The 21,297-nt window shown below is 40.4% G+C and overlaps 1 protein-coding gene across 2 annotated transcripts in view; it reads left to right on the top strand.

The window, feature by feature from the left end:
* Window positions 1-18,676, top strand: part of LOC306928502 (rho GTPase-activating protein 26-like) — a 158,324-nt gene extending 139,648 nt beyond the window's left edge. For both annotated transcript variants that reach the window (XM_079508673.1, XM_079508672.1), the window contains one exon: window positions 15,080-18,676. In XM_079508673.1, coding sequence (XP_079364799.1) covers window positions 15,080-15,168 — 89 coding nt within the window. In that variant the 3' untranslated portion in view covers window positions 15,169-18,676. The remainder of the gene's footprint in view (window positions 1-15,079) is intronic.
* Window positions 18,677-21,297: the final 2,621 nt, after the last annotated feature.

Raw genomic sequence — 21,297 nt, 5'->3', positions numbered from 1 at the left:
CTGCCGAAGCAGACAACCCGCAGCACTCCAGGTTAGAATAAAATCCTTCACGGTGCAAGGCTCGAAGATACAGGATGAAATCAAGAAAATGCCAGCACTCAAAATGTCCTTTTCACAAGCCTTGTTGGCCTTCCTCAGTGTTGTCAACCCTGAGGAAGACCAACAAGGCCGAAACGCGTCCGTTGTCCACTCTCGTCAGAGATAAATAAATGCATGTGAAAAGGACATTTTGAGTGCTGGCATTTTCTTGATTTCAACTATTTTATTTCATCAATATCAATAGCAATAGTCTTTTGTCAGGTGTGCTGTGAACAAAACACAAATCTCAGCCTTTGCTTTAACATTACCAAATGTAATTAGATGTGCAAGGTCTGTCTGTCTGTTTGCTAACAAATGGTTTACATTACTACAGTACATCTCTCTTTCATTTGCATTCCAATGACAGTCATTTATGATCGGGGGTCTCTGCAGACAAATACATATTAATTTGGAAGCAAGCCCAAATAAGGAACTACACTAGAAACACGCTTAAAGAAAAACAAAAAAACAAACTCAACCACAGATGCGACATTATGACAAATTCAAACAGTCATCCATTGGCACTTCAGAAAGTCCAAGGCAAGCCTTGTCATGGATAAAGGGGGCATTTGCGTGGGTGGCAATTCATGGAAGAAGTACTCACATGTTCTACTTGAGTAAAATCATCAATACTGAAATGCAAAAATACTATAAAAGCGCCTTATTCAAAGTGTAGTTGCATAACATTTCAAAGTGTTAACAGTGAAAGTAGGCCTACTCATTGTGCTAAAATGTCCCATTTAGAAAATGTATACACAACAACATTTAGAAAATAGTAGATCTACAAGCTGGAAGCTGTGATCTTGTAGATCTGCTATTTTCAAATGTCCAAAATGTATGTGGTATGCTGAAGTGGTTAATGTTTGTCCTGTAATAATCAAAATCTACATAGTAGGCCTAACTAGTACCTAAAGGTTTCAAATAATTGCACTGGAGTAAAAAGTACAATATTTGTCTCTGAGATGCAGTGGAATAGAATTGACAATTGGATATACTATTGGAAAAATAATATTGAAAAATAAATAATAATAATATAGAAATCCACAAAATTGTAGGCCTATTTAAAGTACATTACTTGAGTATTTAGGTACTATCCATCACTGTTCAGTGGTGGCATTTCAGTGGAGACAAAGGCAAATTAGGCACGACAAAATAAATGAATGCTGGTACTTGATCAGCAAAAGTAGCAGATCCACTTTGAGCTTTTTGATGTGCTACTTTTGCTATTCATGAATTTGAATCATGAAAAGCAGCAGTAGGCTATTTGGACATAAATAAAATGTGAAATCCTCTGTCGGGTGGAAACATGCTACTAACACTGCCTGTACTGCTGTTTACTTCTGACCCCTGTTCAAGTCACTGTACTGTACTCTCAATCTGCTTGTCTAGAGAGAGTTGGGGGGATGGGGGAGTGGGTGGGAGAGGATGAGCAAGCTAACTGTATCTGTACATGTCTGTATTGTCTATTTGTGTAACTGCACTGTACTGTATGTAATGTGTTTCACTGTGTATGGGACCCCCTCTAAAATGAGATGTTGCATCTCAAGTGGCTATCCTTTCAATACAATTCTGAGCAAACCTCATATGAGGTTTTCACCCGACAGAGGATTTTACAACTTTACAGCAACAAGCCCAAGGTCTCTTATCGTTGCTGTCGGGCAGAATCCTTTTATGTCAATGTTCTAACTTTTTGTGTTTTGTTTTGTAAATTGTATGTATCCGTTGTTGGGGCCGGGTCAAGGCTATTGTTTATAAAATTGCTGCTCGGTAATGAAGGCATGTGACGTTGAATCAAGCTTATAAGCGTCACAATATGCCCAACTATCTACGTATTTATTTCATAATACTAATACGAAGGATTCATCAATATTTTGTCTTCTTCTGTTTGACATGATGAAATCCGGAGAACTTGTTGATCGGTGGCCTAGACTCGCTTGGCCTTACCTTTGACCTCTTTGACTCTAGGCCGACATTGACTACATCATACTTAGGCAATATCTCCATATTCTAACTTTTTGTGTTTTTTTTTTGTTTGTTTTTTTCATTCTTTCATTTTTCTTCTTCAAAGTAACGCCCTACTTGATCATACTGCAGCACAGAAGCTTTAAAAGTAGCAGATCCAGAGCCAGCTTGTCGATGGGCTACTTTTGCTATTTTTGAGTGGTGCCTAACCGCTCCAATAACAGACTGCGTGTGTATGTATGTCTGTATGTCTGTTTGGAGTACAAACAGCTGCAAGGTGTGTTTGAGCAGCCTGCACCGCTCAGTTCACACGGGTGTGATTTTTCAATTTGAATCTTGAAAACATTATATATATATATGTATATGTGTATATATATATATGTATATATATATATATATATATATATACATATATATATATACATATACATATATATATTTTAAAAAAAATCAAAGTGGCGGAAAATCTATCATGACGGAAATGGGCGTGGCCTATATTGGGAGATGCGTCATGACCCAAGGAATCCAGGGAAAGGGGAATTTTGGGCGTAAAGTGGGCTGTTCTAGCGCCACCATGAGGCCGACCGATAACATAAGTTAATTAATTTTAGTAATTATTATGAACCTACCCTCCACGTTTTGTAACTATAGTGCTTACAGTCTCTGAGGAAAAAATACTTGAATGTGATTTTTTTGCATTTTCCCATTCATGTCAATGGGGAAATTTAATGCACACATAAATTAATATCAATTAAACTATACAACATTTCTCTTAGCAAAATACAAGCACACCATTCTGATTTTTTCCGGTCGATTTGACATGGCTCAAGTGCGTACAGTCAAAACTGTGGGACTAGTAGTGCGGCAAAGTTTTGTCTTACTCCAATAAAAAGAAAGAAATAAATAAAGTGTTACAATTACAATAGTCTGGTTGCACACTAATAAGGAACTACACTAGAAACACGCTTAAAGAAAAACAAAAAAAACACAGATGCGACATTATGACAAATTCAAACAGTCATCCATTGGCACTTCAGAAAGTCCAAGGCAAGCCTTGTCATGGATAAAGGGGGGCATTTGCGTGGGTGGCAATTCATGGAAGAAGTACTCACATGTTCTACTTGAGTAAAATCATCAATACTGCAATGCAAAAATACTATAAAAGCGCCTTATTCAAAGTGTAGTTGCATAACATTTCAAAGTATTAACAGTGAAAGTAGGCCTACTCATTGTGCTAAAATGTCCCATTTAGAAAATGTATACACAACAACATTTAGAAAATAGTAGATCTACAAGCTGGAAGCTGTGATCTTGTAGATCTGCTATTTTCAAATGTCCAAAATGTATGTGGTATGCTGAAGTGGTTAATGTTTGTCCTGTAATAATCAAAATCTACATAGTAGGCCTAACTAGTACCTAAAGGTTTCAAATAATTGCACTGGAGTAAAAAGTACAACATTTGTCTCTGAGATGCAGTGGAATAGAATTGACAATTGGATATACTATTGGAAAAATAATATTGAAAAAGAAATAATAATAATAATAATAAAGAAATCCACAAAATTGTAGGCCTATTTAAAGTACATTACTTGAGTATTTAGGTACTATCCATCACTGTTCAGTGGTGGCATTTCAGTGGAGACAAAGGCAAATTAGGCACGACAATGGTGGGGAAAAAATAAATGAATGCTGGTACTTGATCAGCAAAAGTAGCAGATCCACTTTGAGCTTTTTTATGTGCTACTTTTGCTATTCATGAATTTGAATCATGAAAAGCAGCAGTAGGCTATTTGGACATAAATAAAATGTAAAATCCTCTGTCGGGTGGAAACATGCTACTAACACTGCCTGTACTGCTGTTTACTTCTGACCCCTGTTCAAGTCACTGTACTGTACTCTCAATCTGCTTGTCTAGAGAGAGTTGGGGGGATGGGGGAGTGGGTGGGAGAGGATGAGCAAGCTAACTGTATCTGTACATGTCTGTATTGCCTATTTGTGTAACTGCACTGTACTGTATGTAATGTGTTTCACTGTGTATGGGACCCCCTCTAAAATGAGATGTTGCATCTCAAGTGGCTATCCTTTCAATACAATTCTGAGCAAACCTCATATGAGGTTTTCACCCGACAGAGGATTTTACAACTTTACAGCAACAAGCCCAAGGTCTCTTATCGTTGCTGTCGGGCAGAATCCTTTTATGTCAATGTTCTAACTTTTTGTGTTTTGTTTTGTAAATTGTATGTATCCGTTGTTGGGGCCGGGTCAAGGCTATTGTTTATAAAATTGCTGCTCGGTAATGAAGGCATGTGACGAATCAAGCTTATAAGCGTCACAATAATTATGCCCAACTATCTACGTATTTATTTCATAATACTAATACGAAGGATTCATCAATATTTTGTCTTCTTCTGTTTGACATGATGAAATCCGGAGAACTTGTTGATCGGTGGCCTAGACTCGCTTGGCCTTACCTTTGACCTCTTTGACTCTAGGCCGACATTGACTACATCATACTTAGGCAATATCTCCATATTCTAACTTTTTGTGTTTTTTTTTTTCATTCTTTTATTTTTTCTTCTTCAAAGTAACGCCCTACTTGATCATACTGCAGCACAGAAGCTTTAAAAGTAGCAGATCCAGAGCCAGCTTGTCGATGGGCTACTTTTGCTATTTTTGAGTGGTGCCTAACCGCTCCAATAACAGACTGTGTGTGTCTGTATGTCTGTTTGGAGTACAAACAGCTGCAAGGTGTGTTTAAGCAGCCTGCACCGCTCAGTTCACACGGGTGTGATTTTTCAATTTGAATCTTGAAAACATGTGTGTATGTATGGAAATATATGTACAGTGTATATATATATATATATATATATATATATATATATATATATATATATATACACACAGGGCGCTGCGGCTTTAAGAAAGGTAAGCGCAAGCAGGAAGCGATAGATGGAAAGAAAAAATAGTCGTCTTACTGGTATTAAGCTCCAAACATCGTCCTTTATCTCAATCTGAGCCCCTACAGATGCTTTAAATCGTGCGCGTGTGCAGGGAGATTTTGGACACAAATCTCAGCCTTTTCTTTAACATTACCAAATGTAATTAGATGTGCAAGGTCTGTCTGTCTGTTTACAAGTGGTTTACATTACTACAGTACATCTCTCTTTCATTTGCATTCCAATGACAGTCATTTATGACTTACATAGGCCCCTCCCACTAATGTTGCCAGCCAATTACAATGTCACGTCAACCCTGTGATCATGCGTAAGTAATTCGGAGGGGATTTATCCCCCAAAAATCATGTTTTTGCGACAAATGGTTAATTTTTCGCATTTACGGCGCCCCCTATGGATGAAAATGGAATTGCTTTTGGCTCTGGGTTGAGTAACCCACCCGTGACAAGTGATTCAAATTTGGGATGGATTGGACATTCCGTTCGTGATTTGTGGCGTTTTTTGTAAAGTAGGCCCCTCCCACTAACTTTGGAAGCCGATTACGGCCGAACGATACGCACTATCAAAATTCTGCCGTTCGAGTTTTCATCGGAAAGGTCCAGAGATCATGTGTACAGATTTTTGTGAGATTTGGACAAAATCTGTAGGAGGAAAAGCAAAAAGTGTGTTTTGGAGAAAATTCATAGTGGCGGAAAATCTATCATGACGGAAATGGGCGTGGCCTATATTGGGAGTTGCGTCATGACCCAAGGAATCCAGGGAAAGGGGAATTTTGGGTGTAAAGTGGGCTGTTCTAGCGCCACCATGAGGCCGACCGATAACATTATAAGTTAATTAATTTTAGTAATTATTATGAACCTACCCTCCAAGTTTTGTAACTATAGTGCTTACAGTCTCTGAGGAAAAAATACTTGAATGTGATTTTTTGCATTTTCCCATTCATGTCAATGGGGAAATTTAATGCACGAATAAATTAATATCAATTAAACTATACAACATTTCTCTTAGCAAAATACAAGCACACCATTCTGATTTTTTCCGGTCGATTTGACATGGCTCAAGTGCGTACAGTCAAAACTGTGGGACTAGTAGTGCGGCAAAGTTTTGTCTTACTCCAGTAAAAAGAAAGAAAGAAATAAAGTGTTACAATTACAATAGTCTGGCAACCACACTAATAAGGAACTACACTAGAAACACGCTTAAAGAAAAACAAAAAAAACACAGATGCGACATTATGACAAATTCAAACAGTCATCCATTGGCACTTCAGAAAGTCCAAGGCAAGCCTTGTCATGGATAAAGTGGGGCATTTGCGTTTGTGGCAATTCATGGAAGAAGTACTCACATGTTCTACTTGAGTAAAATCATCAATACTGCAATGCAAAAATACTATAAAAGCGCCTTATTCAAAGTGTAGTTGCGTAACATTTCAAAGTATTAAAGGAGCATTCAGTGATTTGGGTGATTTGGAAAACCACCCAGTCCGCCCCGGTAACAAAATGTGCACATGCACGCTCTACAGTGGGGGGAAGTGCAACAGGCCAACAGCATGTGCACCAAGGCCCGCCCCCAGTCGATCATGATTGGAGGAAGGCCCCTCTCATCCTGATTGGATGAATGCTTTGCCACCCGCCACCAAAACTGAAACTAGGGTTTTTTGACCCCAGGGGCTCACTGGGGACAGGGAGGAACTCCTTATATGGTCAGCACACTCTATAGTAGGGAGGATTATCCAGAAAAAAATAAAGAATAAGTGATATTTGAATTAAGTAAACTCACTGAATATACCTTTAACAGTGAAAGTAGGCCTACTCATTTTGCTAAAATGTCCCATTTAGAAAATGTATACACAACAACATTTAGAACATAGTAGATCTACAAGCTGGAAGCTGTGATCTTGTAGATCTGCTATTTTCAAATGTCCAAAATGTATGTGGTATGCTGAAGTGGTTAATGTTTGTCCTGTAATAATCAAAATCTACATAGTAGGCCTAACTAGTACCTAAAGGTTTCAAAGAATTGCACTGGAGTAAAAAGTACAATATTTGTCTCTGAGATGCAGTGGAATAGAATTGACAATTGGATATACTATTGGAAAAATAACAAAGAAATCCACAAAATTGTAGGCCTATTTAAAGTGCATTACTTGAGTATTTAGGTACTATCCATCACTGTTCAGTGGTGGCATTTCAGTGGAGACAAAGGCAAATTAGGCACGACAATGGTGGGGAAAAAATAAATGAATGCTGGTACTTGATCAGCAAAAGTAGCAGATCCACTTTGAGCTTTTTGATGTGCTACTTTTGCTATTCATGAATTTGAATCATGAAAAGCAGCAGTAGGCTATTTGGACATAAATAAAATGTAAAATCCTCTGTCGGGTGGAAACATGCTACTAACACTGCCTGTACTGCTGTTTACTTCTGACCCCTGTTCAAGTCACTGTACTGTACTCTCAATCTGCTTGTCTAGAGAGAGTTGGGGGGATGGGGGAGTGGGTGGGAGAGGATGAGCAAGCTAACTGTATCTGTACATGTCTGTATTGTCTATTTGTGTAACTGCACTGTACTGTATGTAATGTGTTTCACTGTGTATGGGACCCCCTCTAAAATGAGATGTTGCATCTCAAGTGGCTATCCTTTCAATACAATTCTGAGCAAACCTCATATGAGGTTTTCACCCGACAGAGGATTTTACAACTTTACAGCAACAAGCCCAAGGTCTCTTATCGTTGCTGTCGGGCAGAATCCTTTTATGTCAATGTTCTAACTTTTTGTGTTTTGTTTTGTAAATTGTATGTATCCGTTGTTGGGGCCGGGTCAAGGCTATTGTTTATAAAATTGCTGCTCGGTAATGAAGGCATGTGACGAATCAAGCTTATAAGCGTCACAATAATTATGCCCAACTATCTACGTATTTATTTCATAATACTAATACGAAGGATTCATCAATATTTTGTCTTCTTCTGTTTGACATGATGAAATCCGGAGAACTTGTTGATCGGTGGCCTAGACTCGCTTGGCCTTACCTTTGACCTCTTTGACTCTAGGCCGACATTGACTACATCATACTTAGGCAATATCTCCATATTCTAACTTTTTGTGTTTTTTTTTCTTTTTTTTTTTCCCATTCTTTCATTTTTTCTTCTTCAAAGTAACGCCCTACTTGATCATACTGCAGCACAGAAGCTTTAAAAGTAGCAGATCCAGAGCCAGCTTGTCGATGGGCTACTTTTGCTATTTTTGAGTGGTGCCTAACCGCTCCAATAACACAGGGGTTCTCAACCCGTGGGTCGCGACCCCTCGGGGGGTCGCCAAATTATTTTAGGGGGTCCGCAAATTATTTAAAAAAGAAAAAGAAAAAAGAAATATTGTTTTTTAAATTTTATTTTCACGATTTTTCAAAAATAGCAGACCTACAAGCTCGTAGCGCGCCACTCGGTGGCGCGCTATGAGCTTGTAGATCTGCTATTTTTCAATAGCTAAATTATAACAATGCTTAAAACACCAAAAGAGGTTCCCGCCCAAAATGGTTTAAGGTTATTGTAGCAGTCAATTTATATTGGGGGTCGGGAGGGGGCGGGGCGGGGGTCCCGAGACATTGCCAAAGCATTTCCGGGGGTCCCCGGCCAAAAACGTTGAGAACCCCTGCAATAACAGACTGTGTGTGTGTATGTATGTCTGTATGTCTGTTTGGAGTACAAACAGCTGCAAGGTGTGTTTAAGCAGCCTGCACCGCTCAGTTCACACGGGTGTGATTTTTCAATTTGAATCTTGAAAACATTATATATATATATGTATATATATATATATATATATATATATATATGTATATGTATATATATATATATATATATATATATATATATATAATCTGTAGGAAGAAAAGCAAAAAGTGTGTTTTGGAGAAAATTCAAAGTGGCGGAAAATCTATCATGACGGAAATGGGCGTGGCCTATATTGGGAGATGCGTCATGACCCAAGGAATCCAGGGAAAGGGGAATTTTGGGCGTAAAGTGGGCTGTTCTAGCGCCACCATGAGGCCGACCGATAACATTATAAGTTAATTCATTTTAGTAATTATTATGAACCTACCCTCCACGTTTTGTAACTATAGTGCTTACAGTCTCTGAGGAAAAAATACTTGAATGTGATTTTTTGCATTTTCCCATTCATGTCAATGGGGAAATGTAATGCACACATAAATTAATATCAATTAAACTATACAACATTTCTCTTAGCAAAATACAAGCACACCATTCTGATTTTTTCCGGTCGATTTGACATGGCTCAAGTGCGTACAGTCAAAACTGTGGGACTAGTAGTGCGGCAAAGTTTTGTCTTACTCCAGTAAAAAGAAAGAAAGAAATAAAGTGTTACAATTACAATAGTCTGGTTGCACACTAATAAGGAACTACACTAGAAACACGCTTAAAGAAAAACAAAAAAAACACAGATGCGACATTATGACAAATTCAAACAGTCATCCATTGGCACTTCAGAAAGTCCAAGGCAAGCCTTGTCATGGATAAAGGGGGGCATTTGCGTGGGTGGCAATTCATGGAAGAAGTACTCACATGTTCTACTTGAGTAAAATTATCAATACTGCAATGCAAAAATACTATAAAAGCGCCTTATTCAAAGTGTAGTTGCATAACATTTCAAAGTATTAACAGTGAAAGTAGGCCTACTCATTGTGCTAAAATGTCCCATTTAGAAAATGTATACACAACAACATTTAGAAAATAGTAGATCTACAAGCTGGAAGCTGTGATCTTGTAGATCTGCTATTTTCAAATGTCCAAAATGTATGTGGTATGCTGAAGTGGTTAATGTTTGTCCTGTAATAATCAAAATCTACATAGTAGGCCTAACTAGTACCTAAAGGTTTCAAATAATTGCACTGGAGTAAAAAGTACAACATTTGTCTCTGAGATGCAGTGGAATAGAATTGACAATTGGATATACTATTGGAAAAATAATATTGAAAAAGAAATAATAATAATAAAGAAATCCACAAAATTGTAGGCCTATTTAAAGTACATTACTTGAGTATTTAGGTACTATCCATCACTGTTCAGTGGTGGCATTTCAGTGGAGACAAAGGCAAATTAGGCACGACAATGGTGGGGAAAAAATAAATGAATGCTGGTACTTGATCAGCAAAAGTAGCAGATCCACTTTGAGCTTTTTGATGTGCTACTTTTGCTATTCATGAATTTGAATCATGAAAAGCAGCAGTAGGCTATTTGGACATAAATAAAATGTAAAATCCTCTGTCGGGTGGAAACATGCTACTAACACTGCCTGTACTGCTGTTTACTTCTGACCCCTGTTCAAGTCACTGTACTGTACTCTCAATCTGCTTGTCTAGAGAGAGTTGGGGGGATGGGGGAGTGGGTGGGAGAGGATGAGCAAGCTAACTGTATCTGTACATGTCTGTATTGTCTATTTGTGTAACTGCACTGTACTGTATGTAATGTGTTTCACTGTGTATGGGACCCCCTCTAAAATGAGATGTTGCATCTCAAGGGGCTATCCTTTCAATACAATTCTGAGCAAACCTCATATGAGGTTTTCACCCGACAGAGGATTTTAGAACTTTACAGCAACAAGCCCAAGGTCTCTTATCGTTGCTGTCGGGCAGAATCCTTTTATGTCAATGTTCTAACTTTTTGTGTTTTGTTTTGTAAATTGTATGTATCCGTTGTTGGGGCCGGGTCAAGGCTATTGTTTATGAAATTGCTGCTCGGCAATGAAGGCATGTGACGTTGAATCAAGCTTATAAGCGTCACAATATGCCCAACTATCTACGTATTTATTTCATAATACTAATACGAAGGATTCATCAATATTTTGTCTTCTTCTGTTTGACATGATGAAATCCGGAGAACTTGTTGATCGGTGGCCTAGACTCGCTTGGCCTTACCTTTGACCTCTTTGACTCTAGGCCGACATTGACTACATCATACTTAGGCAATATCTCCATATTCTAACTTTTTGTGTTTCTTTTTTTTTTTCATTCTTTCTTCATTCTTTCATTTTTTCTTCTTCAAAGTAACGCCCTACTTGATCATACTGCAGCACAGAAGCTTTAAAAGTAGCAGATCCAGAGCCAGCTTGTCGATGGGCTACTTTTGCTATTTTTGAGTGGTGCCTAACCGCTCCAATAACAGACTGCGTGTGTATGTATGTCTGTATGTCTGTTTGGAGTACAAACAGCTGCAAGGTGTGTTTAAGCAGCCTGCACCGCTCAGTTCACACAGGTGTGATTTTTCAATTTGAATCTTGAAAACATTATATATATGTGTGTATGTATGGAAATATATGTACAGTGTATATATATAATATACATTGTACATATACACACAGGGCGGCGGGCGCTGCGGCTTTAAGAAAGGTAAGCGCAAGCAGGAAGCGATAGTCACAACACTCTCTGGAGTTACTTCCCCACAACAACAACAACAGATGGAAAGAAAAAATAAAGTCGTCTTACTGGTATTAAGCTCCAAACATCTCAATCTGAGCCCCTACAGATGCTTTAAATCGTGCGCGTGTGCGGGGAGATTTTGGATATTCGATAACATCACACCATGGGAGCCACCGGAGGCTAGCGATGGATGCTAAAAACAGCTAACAATCGGTAAACGAACCGGTTCTGGATTAAATTACATTAAAGAAACCCAAGATTTCTGGTTGCAAGCACGAATCCCGAGAAATCGCGGGTTTGGCAATTATTGTGTTAATAAAGAATCAAATCAATTTGCCAAAGGAACGTGATGGTGGCAGCGTGAGTAGATATCATCTGTTGGCTGGAAACCTAATACGGCATATCCAAATTCCAAAACTTCAGGATTCAAATTAAGAAATAGCTAAAGTATCGCCGCGTTTCGAGCTTGCAGATCTGCTACTTTTGTGCGACTGCGGTGTGATCGATCAGGCGTTAATTTACGAAAAGACACAAGAAGTTAAAATATGCGACAAACGATATCTTTAACCACTTTACACCCTACACCAGGGATCTGCAACCGTTTTGAAAGTGAAGTGATTAAATTCCCATTGACAATGAATGGATAATGTAGGATGATAAGAGTGCCCCTCACTTCACACGGGTGTGATTTTTATTTTCTAGATAGTCAGTGTTCCATGTCATCATTCATTTTAATGAAACAACGTTAAAAAAACACGAATATAACCTTTCCCCCTCTTCTCTTTAAATATTTTCTTTCATATTCTTATAATGATCATTAGATCATCTCCCAGACTCCCTCTCCAGTCAAAGTTCAGCATTTTAATGAACTAGATCTGTAGGTGCCCGTCGTCCACCGGCCTACTTGAGAACGATGCAACTTGGGAACCTAATAATACCCGTTGTCATAGCACCCGTTTTAACTATCTGTCTGTGTCCCTTTTGTGCCCATACTGTATATGGAGATCTCTGTATCTGCCTGTCTGCCTGTGTGTGAAGAGGGCAAACTGATTGACTGTGAAAAGTGTACTGGTTAAGTAATCAATTTGCAGGTGTGGGGTTGCCATGGCAATCAATTGGCTGAGGCAGAGGCTGGGAATTGCACAGGTGAGGGGACTTAGGCTGATTAGGCCCACTGGCAGAGCCTGAGCAGAGCCTTTTGTGGTGGTTCTGGAGAACCGTGGGTCCGACCGACTCAATACCGGGCACTGCATTCCCTGTGGGGGTGTGGAACGCGTGTGTCGAATTAGAAGTTGGTGGGGCAAGCGGTTTTCGAGTTATGTGCATTACAACTGTACACACACACACACACACGCACGCACGCAGACACACAGAGCCGTGGCGCATTTATAGTAGGACTAGACCTGTACGTGCCCGTCACAGTCGGCCACCGGCCTACTTGGGAACGATGCAATTTGGGAACCTAATGATATATGTTGTCATAGCACCCGTTTTAACTGTCAGCCGGTCTCCCACATGGACATCTGTGTATGTGCCTGTGTGTGAAGACTGCAAACTGAAAAGTGTACTTGGCAATCAATTCGGCCCACTGGCAGAGCCTGATTGGTTGAGAGTCAATTGGCTGAGGCAGAGGCTGGAAATTGCACAGGTGAAAGGAGTTGGCCTCATTAGGCCCACTGGCAGAGCCTGACCAGAGCCTTATGTGGTGGTTCTGGAGAACCGTGGGTCCGACCGACTCGATACCTGGCACTGCACTCCCTGTAGGGGTGTGGAACGGGTGTGTTGAATGTGTAGTCGGTGGGGCAAACGGTTCTCGAGTTACGTGCATTACAACCGTACACACACGTAGACACGCACACACCTACGTACGCAGAGACATGGCGCATTTATAGTAGGATGTAGGAGTATGTGCAGGATCTAATACATACACATGTTAGGGACTTTTTTACTATTTTTTTTTTAAAACCACACACTTATGCCAGTGTGCCAGTGATCACCCTCCTTTGTGCCAAAGGTTGCCTACCCATGCCCTACACACTGCGTTGAAGGTCACAATGCAACGCTTTGTGAGCCTGCAGATCACCTGTTTTTTAAGATAATGAAATAAGAAGAGGTTTTGGACATACAAGGTTTCCACACGGCAGCGACGATGCCATGACTTTGTGGTCTATAAATAAAGACAGATTAGATCCATGACAGCCAGGAATCAACGGGGTCATCATGTGAGAGCGAGCCACAACACCAGCCACTGTGTACGTTTACAATCCTCTATAACTCAACCTCACCAACGTTGTGACTTTTATGAATTTTGACATTCTTAACATTGTGTAATAAAACACAAAATAAGATTATGTTCTGCTCTTAAATGAGCTCTTCTCAAACTGTGGCGTCCTGGTTGTAAACGGGTCGTTACAGCCACTCAGTACAGCTGGACGTTTAGGAAAAGGCTTTATTTGAGAGCATGTGGTGCTCCTATATACAGCTTTTCAACAGAATATCATGAAAAATAGTATTGTGAACCTCATATCGTGATACGTATCGTATCGTGAGTTGAGTGTATCATTACAATAATGAAATCAAAATATACTTTAAAATACCCAAACTAAAATTATTCATCATGCAGATGCTAAAGTTGCAAAAGTTATTGTTTTAATTTAAAAAACATAATCAAAATGCTTTGGAAATAGCAGATATACAAGCGCACAACGCATCGTTGCGGCACGTTGTGAACATGTGGAGTGTATAATATAGGGCCCAACGTATTTATGTTTGGTAATAATACAAAATCTAAAGTAACATATAACTAAAGTTCTGTATCTAATTGTTGTGGAAGTATAAGTATAATTTACTTTTACAATTGACAATGTAGAATTTTCCTACATTGTCAATTGTAAAAGTAAATAGACTTAGTTGCATTCATACTTGCAAGTCATTTAGGGTGGAAAAAAACAAACAAGAAATATCACAGACAAAAACACCCGCTCTGTCTCGTGTTTTCCGGCAACAATTTACCCGTCTTTGATGCGAGTCTGTGGTAACACAGCCCACAAGTAGTGTTTCTGTGTGAGTTTGGTTTCCCTTCAGTGCCTTGCACATGGTGTTTTTCCTCTGCGACAAACAACTTCCTGTGTCTTTTTTACTTCCCCCTTTCTCGCCGAGGCGGGACAGTGCTGAGGCTCAGCTGCTTGCTCTTCGTGCAAACAAGCAGAGTCTTCAGTGATTTATCTTGTTCTCAGCTCACACAGCACTGGAACTGTGTCATGCAGTAGCCACTTAAGCCCCATCTTATATTCTTTTGCAAAACCGTACGGATCGTACGGTGATCTACAAGCTTAGGACTTCTTCAGCTTGAGACAGGGAACATTCTGAGAAAATAGCCGATCTTACAAGCTTGTAAATCGGCTATTTTTGGAGAACACATTCTTGTGCCAAGATGAATAACTAAACCTCATGTACATAATGTTTGGATGGATTTGTCCTTCCCTTGCCCCCGACCGTTTCTTTATTTTCTTTCTCTTCTTTCTCCTTCTGGAAACAATAAAAATATCAAAAAGACAGGGTATGGACCAAACACAAATTTCACCCACTGTTTTGCACCTGTAAACCTGTGATGTCATGTGGCAATTTAAAGATGATTCTGATTCTTTTCTCTGCAGTTCATCCGTCGAGGGAGCCCGGCTGGCTGGAGGGGACGCTGGATGGGAGGATGGGCCTCATCCCAGAGAACTATGTGGAGTTTGTGTAGTCTCCAGTGGTGGTCCCCCCCCCCCCCCCCCCAACTTTGAGAGCATACAAATGGACCCGTTTACACGGTTCCATATGTACGCTCTCAGAGTTAGAGTACAGACCTGTAACGGTGCGTTCACACTGGCCAGATACAAAGATATACAGTCTACTACTACCATTCATTTGTAGCTGCTGCAAGAGCTACAAAAAGAAAAGTTGAGCTGGTTTCAACTTCAGCTGCAAAGTTGCAAAGCTACACATATCAGCTTTGTACCTTTTTGTATTATTTTTGGCCAGTATGAACGCAGCATTAGGGTCTATTTGGAACCCCCCCACCCCCTCAAGGAACCCTGAGAGGGTCCGCTCTAGACCCTACTTTGAGAAGCACTGGTCTACAGCAATGGACTCCCACTCCACTGCATACTGTAGGAACTATAGGACCCGACTGGGGGCTGCACGTTTTCTGGAGGGGAAACCAACTTGGAACTGGTACCCTGGACTTCATTTGACCACAAAGGGAACGGATTAATGGAGAGTGGGCATGTCGTCGATGTTGTGTGGACTGGACTGGACTTGGTGGGAGTGGAGTGGAGTGGAGTGGACTAGTTGGAGTGGAGTGGGGGATAGATCACTGTGTTGCACTGGGAAAAAAAAGAAACAAAAAAAGACGAGACTCTTATTGGATTTAGCATTGAACAGGAGAGAGGAGGAGCTTGTGTGTGTGTGTGTGTGTGTGTGTGTGTGTGTGTGTGTGTGTGTGTGTGTGTGTGTGTGTGTGTGTGTGTGTGTGTGCGTGTGCGCGTGTGTGCGTGCGCGCGGTGCACGCGGGCCAAATGTCCATACACAAGCATAGTAGCTTTTCAGGAAATAGACATTGTGAGGGCCGTTTCCCAAGAGAAATTGTCGTTTCTATTATTTCATGAGGGGTTTTGGGGTTAGCAATTAGGCCTTTTAGAGATTAGGTGTTGGAGTTTATTATGCCTGATTTATTATGCCCCCCCCCCAAAAGAAAAGTAGCAGTAATACCGGTGTGTGTGTGTGTGTGTGTGTGTGTGTGTGTGTGTGTGTGTGTGTGTGTGTGTGTGTGTGTGTGTGTGTGTGTGTGTGTGTGTGTGTGTGTGTGTGTGTGTGTGTGTGTGTGTGTGTGTGTGTGTGTGTGTGTGTGTGTGTGTGTGAGAGAGAGAGAGAGAGCGGGGCTAATGAAGAGAGGGAAACGAACGACTGAGGAATAAGGCTCATGGTTAAATAATTTCTTTTTTTACTTTTTACAGCGTTTTGCTTACCGTGTGAAGATGCACTGCCACTGCTGTGGATTGTTTAAATGAGGGACCAGGGGGAGGGGGAGGAAGAGGCCTTTAAGGGTGCTTGGACTGCAGAGCCATGTGATTATAGCCACCGATCAAGAAGACTCGCTATGTGAAACTGACTGAAATGATGTGGGATCATTCTGCGGTGTGGGAAGGTGCGGTGGTGAGAGAGAGTTGATGTTTTCGCATTGCGCCAAAACAGAATTTAAGCGTAAAGTCCAATTCAGGCTTCATCTCCCCAACTAATCATCACGTCATCCCTGACCACACGCTTGACGTCGCTTTTGTCGCGCAAAGCATAACCTGACCTTAATCAGACCGCTCATACAGAATGTCACGTGCGAGCAGAACACAGCTTGCCAGTATTGATCAGTACCGATCAGCATCGATCAGTCGATGTTTCGGAATTCAGAGTGATACTTGCCAGCCCCCCCCCCCCCCCCCACGGTTACCATGAACAAACAAACAGAACTTTCCAAGCCTACGGTCGAGTCCTGTGTTTGACGCACAACATGGAATGAGCCACTCGAGTTTGATTCTTTTTTTTAAATGTATTTCTATGTTGTTTTTTTGCATGCAGCGCTACCAGAAAATTATTCATAGTTTCCATGGCGGCTCCTTGAGGGAGCGATGCAAGTTCATGGCCAAGTATACAAGCTATACAACTGGAAGCTTTTTCATTTCGGTTCTGTATTTGTGATTTCTGAAATTTAAAATGTGCTCTGCCGCAGTCAATGAAATCCCAGCTTGCAAGTGATATTTTTTTTTAAACTAATTATATGCTGATAGTAATCATTGATGTAGAGTTGGTTTGTTCAGTAAGATTGGTCTCCCTGTCTCTCTGGGTTTTTTGGTAAACGGAAAACAAATGTTGTTTCTGGATACCAATTTCATCCAATCAGGAGCTTCGTGCTCGTACAGGATAAACGAGTGAAATCGCAGACAAAATTGGAATTGGAACACTATAACATTGAAGCTGATAAATTGATTCTCACTCCTGATTGGATGAAATGTTAAATTGTAAAATATACGAACATTGGCTATAAAAAAACGGCTATTTTTACAATTTAACAAAAACCAAACGTGAAAGTACAGTATGATAACTCTAGTTTTGGGGTTGGGGTTGGTTATTACCACATTCTGACCAGGGCCCAAATGTAAGTTCTGAGAAACGTATCTGAAAGCGACCTGTAGCGTATGAAAACAAACAAATCCAGATCCTGTGAAATGAGTATTTCAGGCTAATTGGTGTCCAACATCAATGGGCAACATTAGAGCCATGCACTGTACATCACTTCAGCACAAACCTACCAAACACTTTCACTGTAGAATGCCAGGCCATGCGTCTACACTTTAAATTGCATCCCTTGTTTCACTCCCAATTTAGTTGTTAATATGGCCATATGAATGGTTTATACTTGGTTCGGTGCCAAACTTAGACGATCTAAAAGCTCAAAATTGCGTTGCAGCGCGACTCACTGTGAGCTTGTGCAGTAGATGCATATTGTTGGTGCACAACTTTAGGCCTAAGTATAAATCAGACTTGAGGCATAACCCACTACCGGGACTTGATTTTTCCTGATGACTGAATTTCAAATCTGTACATTGATCCGGTGTTGTTTTGGGGCCCCTGTGAATGTCTTTTCTTTTGATATCCTCCAAGATAGGTTAAATTACAATTAGTTGGTTTTTTTTGTATTTTCTCTCTCTCTCTCTCTCTCTCTCTCTCTCTCTCTCTCTCTCTCTCTCTGACCTACTTCTACTTGGTGAACATTTCTGGAAGAATCTGTTTTCCTGATCTTTTTCTTTTTTTTCTTTTTTTTTACCAAAAAATATAGATTTTTTTCTTTAACAGTAAATGGGAGGGTATAGGGAAAATACTTTTAAATGTGAAACTAGACTACTTCTGCATATGTAAAAGCTCTTATTTATGATAGTTTTTCAAAGGGCGACATTCCTTTTTTCTGGGGGGGGGGGAGTTATTATTGACTTTGTAAATAAATATGACATTTGATAAGGTATAATTTTGCTTTTGAAGTATGGAAATTTTATATTTTGTATTTTTATCATACTAACTTAATTCTTTAGCATCTCAGTTTGCCCACGTGTTGTTGTTTTTCTGTATCATTTAAATCTACAGTATATCTGACTACAACCTATTCCCTCGGATGTTTCAGTGAATCAACAAAGGTTGTACCCAATTAAAAGACACGTGTTGTTACTGCTACAGCTTGTCTTGTGGTCTTGTCCTTGATTGTCTCCGTGCTCCAAGAATGTGTCGTCCTCCTCCTCATACAACTCTATTACATTCTCTTGCTCGTCCAAGAGAATGTCACACTGCACACCAATGGAGAGCATCTCGGGAGAACTGGTTTGACAACCTAAAATTACAGTCAAATTAGCAGCTACTGTTATTGAGCCAAGGCAGAGTTATACGTTAGATTAGATTAAAATATTGTATTCTAAGACTTACACACAATGACAAAGTATTGCATGATATTTAACTAGAGAATATTAAATAAAGTCACACCCGTGTGAAGTGAGGGGTGCTCTTATCATACATCTCATTATGGCCAATCACAATTTGCATCATGACATAAAATCTCTATATTTGATCAGACACTATGATGTAACATTGTCCATTCGTTGTCAATGGGCATTTCATTTGTCGACACACACACACACCAAAAGCTGGACATAGGACGGGCTAGGGCCCCTCAAAAATGTTTTGTTCACTCACGGATGCTCTTATGTGGAGTTGGTATCCATGAGCACTGTGTGCCATGGTGACGCACTCCTGCATCTGGAGCCAGATGTGGTGTTGGCTCAATGACATCAGTGTGAGATACAGATGTGGGGCCATCTATCCTCTTTGTGACAGTAGGTGCCAGCAACTATATTCAAAAGCACAGAACATAAACTATCAATATTAAATATGCAAAGGTTGTAATGTAATTCTAGTGATGACAATTCCATGTAGAATGTTTCTGCATAATACACATCAGTGCTGATCCAATATAGAGGATAAGGTAGGGTCAAAAGGCGACCTGAGGTAGCCGATTTGTATAGAAATTAGAAATACAATTTGGAAGCCTTGGTATAGCTACCATTAGGCTCACATAGCGCCGAGTATCTAACTCTGAGAGTGTACAAATGGAACCAAATGGACCCATTATTAGGGTCCAAATGTTGGTTCATTTGTACACTAACAGAGCTAAATTAACATTGATTTTACAATATGAATTGGGGTATCAGAGATAGAAATGCCATTACAAGGGGGTCCTTCAAATTAAAATGGTTGAGAATCACTGCTAGAGCCGTAAAAATCTTCTTATGGTGGTCCCTGGCATATCTTTTCAAATGGGGGTCCGCGGGGTAATTTGGGGGTGTTTGAAATGAAAAAGTTTGGGAACCACTGATTTAGAAGACAAATAAAGAAACCACATAGTTCTCAAAACATCTAGGTAGAACCGTTTCGCGTTTCTCACCGTTTAGTGAGAAGTGGAAAATAGTAAACCACCTCCGCCCATAAACGTCGGGAGTATTGTTGGTTATGAAAACAATAAAAATTCATCGATAACACGTAAACACTCACTCTGTTTATCTCCATCATGGCACACGCTCGCGACTGCGAAGGTTGAGGTTGGGTAACTGTGGCTGATGGTGGAGCACCAGAAACGGCAACATTGATTGTGGGAACAGCATCCTTCTTCAGTCTCAGCTGCTTGCTTAGTCCAGCTTTCCACTGGCCATAGCCATCAAAATCACTCGGAATAAAGTGGGCCCCACATATCGTCGAGACGCCCGGGGTCCCCTTGATCCAGTCTGCTCTTTTGATCCGAGCAAAGCGGTCCCACTTGCGAGCAATCTTCTAGTTTTTTGTCCAAAAGTGCAAAGATACATTATCACACTGCGAGTTACTGCACCCGCCGATAACGCAACGCCTAGGCATCTTGTTAGCTTTTAAACTAATAGTACATATATAAACAACAACTCCGTCTCTGTCTGGCCGACTCTCACTGAGCGACGTACAATGCTAGCTTGTTATGCTAGCCGCAACATACGATGAGCGTTTTTCATCGTTAGAAAGCCCAAAACGCGACGATACGCGTTTTTCATGGCGAGAAAGCCCAAAACGCGACGATGCGCGTTTTTCATCGCTAGAAATGCCAAAACGCGACGATGCGCGTTTTTCATCGCTAGAAATGCCAAAACGCGACGATGCACGTTTTTCATCGCTAGAAATGCCAAAACGCGACGATGCGCTTTTTTCATCGCTAGAAAGGTCAAACAAAAGGTCAAAGGTCAAAACGACACGATGCACTTTTTTCATCGCTAGAAAGGTCAAAAGGTCAAAGGTCAAAAGGTCAAAATGCCACGATGCGCTTTTTTCATCGCTAGAAAGGTCAAAACGCCACGATGCGCTTTTTTAATCGCTAGAAAGGTCAAAAGGTCAAAGGTCAAAACGCCACGATGCGCCTTTTCATCGCTAGAAAGGTCAAAAGGTCAAAAGGTCAAAGGTCAAAACGTCACAATGCACTTTTTTCATCGCTAGAAAGGTCAAAAGGTCAAAGGTTTTGACCTTTCTAGCGATGAAAAAAGCGCATCGTGGCATTTTGACCTTTCTAGCGATGAAAAAAGCGCATCGTGGCGTTTTGACCTTTCTAGCGATGAAAAAAGCGCATCGTGGCGTTTTGACCTTTTGACCTTTTGACCTTTTGACCTTTCACCTTTTGACCTTTCTAGCGATGAAAAAGCGCATCGTGGCGTTTTGACCTTTCTAGCGATGAAAAAAACGCATCGTGGCGTTTTGACCTTTGACCTTTTGACCTTTGACCTTT

The sequence above is a fragment of the Electrona antarctica genome (assembly GCF_951216825.1).
Source record: "Electrona antarctica genome assembly, chromosome: 8".
Lineage (NCBI taxonomy): Eukaryota > Metazoa > Chordata > Actinopteri > Myctophiformes > Myctophidae > Electrona > Electrona antarctica.
This window is presented reverse-complemented; position numbering and strand designations above follow the sequence as displayed.